We start from the raw sequence: 6,000 nt of genomic DNA on the forward strand, positions 1-6,000 counted from the left end.
TGTCATGGGCCCCAACAGTTGTCAGTGTTACCGCTTAATAATGGAATATCCTGCTTGGTGTAGATGAGCCCATGGTCTACTCCTGAGTTATACAGTTCCTCCCTGATTGGGATTACAACAAACACGCACATCATACATTGCATTTTTAGGTGTTTGCCTAAACAAGCATTTGAGATGGCACGTTGGGATTTTAGCCCAACAACACTTACTTGGAAGTAAAAACCACTGAAATGAAAAAGGCAAGTCAATGTGGTTTGATGAAAGTCATGATTGTCTGCTTCGTGCAATTCAGCACACACTGAATGTCACATAGCTGTCTGAGATTCTAATGACCATAGCTGAATTCTGAAACTCTCAGATTGCCTTCTATAATATATTGTATATGAAGATATGTTTGACAAAATATTGCACACTTTTAACACCCTTACAAAGGACTCCAGCAGTGCCAGCATCAAGCCCAAGGAACAGTGGCATAGCGTTACATTTTTATTTTGTTTGACACAGTGCTTACCCAACAATTGGTAGATCTATCCTAAGCATTTTATATGTGGGCAAAACAAGTCTTGGGACTAGGCTACAAAGCAATTCTAAAAGCTTATCCGTTAGCTGAGCAAGAACGGAAATTATGAGCTGCTTGTTTTCAAGGTTCCAGAAGCTTTCAGAAAGCACCAACCTAACTTCAAAGAAGATCACACACACACACAAAGGCAATACCTCAGTAGTAGAGGACATCCTTTTCATGAGGGGTGGGAGGGGAACAGGTTCAGTCCCTGTTAAATGGTCTCAAGTATCAGGACCGTGGAAGACCTCAGACTACAAGGGCAGGCAGTAGGAGTAGAGGAGTTGATCCGATATATTACAAGGCATCTCCTTATAAATTTGCTGCCACATTAAATAGAGACTACAAAGTATGGCTTTTCAAACCAGTTGAAACACAAGCAAATTAGCTTCCTCTACAAATGCCTTCCTATTTTACACATAATACTAGGCACTGCCCAACGAGTTCTTTTCCTGCGTAAGCCACACCAAAGCCAATGGAGCATGTGCTAGAGCCCTCCCCATAGCTATGGATGCAGTTAGTACAAGAGAAGCTCCCCCTACACTGCCCTCACTGGCTGTACCACTGAGTGGAGCCTCCCAGTGTTAGAAGCTGGAAGTGCAAAGTCTGCCCTGAACTTTTGTCATGATGGTGTTACAAAGATCTTGCAAAACAGCTTCTAGTACAGCCTTTCCCATCATGGTGCCCTCCAGATGTGCTGGACTGCAACTTCCATTATTCCCAGTCAACTTCCATTATTCCCAGTCAATGATGGGAGTTGCAGTCTAACACATCTAGAAGGCACCAGGTTATCATCAAATGTCTCATAGCCACACCTCGCTAAATCCGTTTTTCTCCCCAGATGTATTTTATATCTCTCCCCCTCACCCACTCTGCCAAAACTTGGCCATGTCACAAAACTCTTCACTCAATAACAGCTGGTCTTGTCGGCAAACCATAAACAGCCCCTATTTCCTGTGCCAATTGTGGCATCTGGACTATACAATGGCCACCCAATATTTATTTATAACATCTATAAGCCACCTTTTGTCCTCCAAGGAACCTAAGGTGGATTACATAATAATCATCCTCTCCATTTTTTATCCTTAACAACAACCCTGTAAGGTGGGTTGGGATGAGAGTCTGACTGGCCCAAAGTCACCCACTGGGCTTCCACGGCCAAGTGGGGACTAGAACCCGGAACTCCTGACTCCCAGTCCAACACTCTAGCCTCTACACTACACCATGGCTCTCCTATACTACATATCCATCTCAATTCTGATTCATCCTCTATAACGGGCACGTTTTCTGCCTGACAACAGAAGTTTTGTTTTATTCAGCTACAGACGCTGCATGTACAGATTAGCAAAGTAGCAATCCATCAGCCACAAACCAAGGAAAGCCAAGGTGATACACAGCACAGGGTCCACTTACACCTATCTTCTGAGCAGCCAAGTTAATGGACAATTGAAAAAGCAGCAGAAAGGTGGAACTACCAGAGGTCCCAGTAAACTATGGAGTCAAAATAATTGGGAAAACCAACAACAAAAAAGGAGTGAAGACAGAAAGATGAGCAAGTGACAGAAGTAGGAATGCTTACACTGGATGTTAGCTAGGCCTACATCAGAAAGGTCTGAAAGAGAACAGAAGCAGTGAGAAAGAAATAGTAAGTGACCAGAGTTTCAAAGCAAACCATAGGAGGCATGCTCATGCTTGTGGAAGGCAGGATAATAATCATGTGTGGAAGTAGCAATGTTATTTGAATAACCCCCAATTTCTAAAATAGGAATGCTCAAACAAATCTGGAAATCACACCTTCTCTGCCTGCCCTTATAGCCTTTTCTCCTAATCCCCATGTGTCCTCAGAGGTTAGTGAATGCCACTTTGCACATGCTCAATACACTGCATGTTTTGGGGCTAAGGCAGGGGGGTGGGGAGAGAGAAGGGGCATGAAAAATCATAATTCCGGAGCCAAGTTTCTTCCAGTGAGCTCAATTTAAAATTAAACCCTAAAAAAATGGATACCGACCAAAGAAACTTGGCAAAATGCAGAGTAGTTCACCGAAGACTGTAAAGAGTGATGGCGGTAATATCCACAATTCTTCAATGAAAAAAATGTAACTATGAATAACATCCAGGGAGTCGGAACCACAGATGTTGCCTCAAACTACTTCAAAATGTTTCATGTAAGCAGTACAGAAGACACCACGAAGAGGGCATGGAAAGATAGAAAGCCTTTAAATGCAGCAGTCCAAGGCGAAAGTAGAACGCCTCTCCACACTCCAAAAATCAGAGCCTGAAAAAAAATTATGTTATGACTCAAAATTGGGGAGAAATCCCTTCAAACATCTTGAAGGAAAGCTGCTACTTTTAAAATTACAGATGTTTCCTTCAGGGATAGCAACGCTAGCACAACTTTTTATATTCAATGGCAAATGTGTAAAGCAGAGGGGGGGAATGATATCTGAATTCCTTCTCTACAATCTTTTTGCAGGAGAGGGTAGATGAAGCCACCTTTTGCAGCAACCACTCCAGCTTAATATATGACAGGCATCTGGCACTCTGCTTGCCTGCCCCTCTGTTTCTTCATGCTGAAGTTCCCTGTGTGGCAGAGTAAATAAGCACATTCCTAAACCTTACTGATGATCCAGGCTTGGATTTCGTTTTTTTAAAAACTCAAAGGCCTCTCCCCACCATCTTCCTGCCTCCTGCTTCCCTCCACCAACCTCATGAAATAATGCTGTTTTCCTAAAAAGGCATGACAACAACACCTCTAAACTCTACCTTGCTATCTCCAGTATATAATATGTCACCCACATCAAGGGCACGGTGCAACATCTCCTTGGGCTTGGAGAGAGGGCGGGAAGGGGGCAGTGGGGACCACTGGTTTTGCAGATGCATTTTACAGCCGAAATTCCATCACATTCAAAATCCCTCTCCATGCCTAGATGTCTCCAGTTTAACCAACTACATAGACTTAGAGCATTCAGCTACATCTTTAGGAAAGTCAATGAAATATTAATACTTAGCCAACTTGTCATGCCCCTCCCCAACACCACCCCATCCAGCATATTTCAGGGAAGGTTTTCAAATCCCTTATAGCTTTCTTGGCAGGCAAGGGCTATGATCTCCTTGAAGTATGATCTGAAGGCCAACACTATACATGCCAAAGTAACAGACCCCAAACCTTGAAGACAGCAAGGAACTTACAGAGATAATGAAAAGCCAGAGCAAATGATTGATTTATTGAAACCATAAAGATAAGAGATGAGTTCAGTATGAGCAACTACTTCCACAGCTTGGCATACCACGGTCAAAGACGTGAATGTACCAGTAGAACTGGGAGATGCAAAACTAAATAATAATAATAATAATAACAACAACAAGACAGCTAGCGGCTGTATATTTGGAGAAAAGATATCGATCTTCAACACTTTAGGCTGCCATTCTGTAAACACTTACCTAGAAGTAAGTCCCATCGAACTTAATGGGGCTTACTTCTGAGTATAGGCTTATAGGTTTAGGACTGTTACACACTGGCGTGGGGGGGGGGATTTCAGTGTTATCTCCATTCAACATTGTGAACAGATTTCATTAAGGAAGATCTCGCTGAGAAGCAGATGCTGATTTTAAAACCTCGCCCACCCCCTAATCAAATACTACACATCCTCGCATACACTCTCCTGAAAAGAAATACGTCTTATACGCAACGTTTTGTTGGCATGAGCCGGAGAAGAAGGAAAAAACCGCAAGCGAGTGAATGCGAAATATGCAACACCCCCTTCCATATACTCCCCGTGGATTTTTTTTTTTAATGCAGCTTTGTTTCCAAACTGCAAAGCATATGCTGAATTCCTAAGCGCAACAGTCCCCCGTCTCCCCGTTTGGGGGGTGGGAGCCGTTTTGCTGCAAAGAAAGGGGGGAAAGCCAGGGGAAGCTCATTGTTTATAGAGGGGAATGAAGATAGCTGCAAGCAGACAACGTAATAAATAAGACTGTTTGGTATTTATTCCATTATTGAAGTCGAATGATTAGATAGAACCGAAGAAGGCATGGGAGGGGGGGGGAGGAGAAAAAAAAGGTTTTCAACTCACCTTCAAGGGCAAAAATAGGGGCGATCCCTACTAGTGTGTGCAAAAATCCTAGTAAGAGCAGCAAGGGCCCCATCATTTCTATCCTGTGGGCCAGCATGCTTGTGCAAAAATAAAAATCAGGTCCACGCAGCAGCTACAGCTGCTTTTTCTTTTTGAGTCTCCGTCACCTCTTCTCCTTCACTCTCTCCTTCCAAGGGTCTTCAATTCTTTCACCATCCACTGAACGGGGGGGGGGGGGCGCGAGATGGCAAGGAAAAGCCCCTCTCCCTCCTCCTCTCTCCCTCCCAGCCCAGGAGATGAGAGAACCCAGCAGCGGCAAAGGCTGGGGAGGGGAGAGAGGAGGGGGTTCAGCCCTCCTTAGCAAGAAAGGGAGGCTGCATGCAGGAAAAATAAGAGAGAGGGGCCGCAATCGGCGGCAGCAACCCACCCTCGCCCCTTGTGCACTAGATTAAATGCAAGCCAAGGTAACTGCAACGCTCATCAAAGGTTCCCAAGAATGATGCATGGAGGGAAAGAGCGGGGGAGAGGAAGGAAAGAAAGAGGGGTCCTTCTGGATCCAGAGAGAGACGGAGAAGCAGCAGCTCCTTTTTCCTTCCAAGCCCCTCCTAGGTGCTGCAGAGGGGAGGATGCACAGGCTGGTGCCGTCTGCACCCCAGTTGCGCTTTATGCGCGATGGGGGTGTTCTTCTTCTTCCTCCTCCTGCTGCTGCTGCTGCTGCTGCTGCCGCCGGACGCAGGAAAATCAACCCCTGCCGGGCGCACCAATAACCTCAGCCGCCTGATGGAGCTCGCGCCGCCTTCTGCCTGCCTGACGTCATGGGCTCCCAGGGAAAGGCAGGGGAGGGCGCAGGAGACGGGGGCTACGCGGCAGTGGGCTTAGGACGCATGCGCTTCCCGATCCCCTGCTGCTGAAATGGGAGAACAGCAGGGTCGTCGTCCCTCTCTCTCTCTCTGTGTCTGTCTCTCTATCTCGTTTTTAAAACCCTCAAAGCAGCCATCATCATATTGGGGTGGCGGAAATAGGAGGAGGGTGAAGGCTGCACGTGGATGCAATCCACACCCAATGTAAGAGCAGTTTCTTCTCTACAATACTCCCACCCTACACACACACACACACACACACACACACACACACACACACACGAGACTCACGACTCCCTTGGGAAAATGTCAAAAGGCGTCCGGTGTCCTCTTATTTATTGAGACAGCGAATCTGATTTCCTTCTCTTTGCAAAAAGAAAGGAAAACTCAGTCCGTGGAATACTGCGCTTCCTAATGGCAAGGACAGCCCTCCTTCCTATTGCACAAAGGGAATGCACTGGAGCCAAGGTCTTAATTGCAACAAACGGCAGCAACAGCCCCTGTCGTT

At 45.8% G+C, this 6,000-nt stretch overlaps 1 protein-coding gene across 4 annotated transcripts in view; it reads right to left on the reverse strand.

Moving 5' to 3' along the window:
- Nucleotides 1-5,423, reverse strand: part of LRP1 (LDL receptor related protein 1) — a 360,219-nt gene extending 354,796 nt beyond the window's left edge. For all 4 annotated transcript variants that reach the window (XM_063119223.1, XM_063119221.1, XM_063119222.1 and 1 more), the window contains exon 1: nucleotides 4,633-5,423. In XM_063119223.1, coding sequence (XP_062975293.1) covers nucleotides 4,633-4,729 — 97 coding nt within the window. In that variant the 5' untranslated portion in view covers nucleotides 4,730-5,423. The remainder of the gene's footprint in view (nucleotides 1-4,632) is intronic.
- Nucleotides 5,424-6,000: the final 577 nt, after the last annotated feature.

This window comes from Elgaria multicarinata, chromosome 3, assembly GCF_023053635.1.
Source record: "Elgaria multicarinata webbii isolate HBS135686 ecotype San Diego chromosome 3, rElgMul1.1.pri, whole genome shotgun sequence".
Lineage (NCBI taxonomy): Eukaryota > Metazoa > Chordata > Lepidosauria > Squamata > Anguidae > Elgaria > Elgaria multicarinata.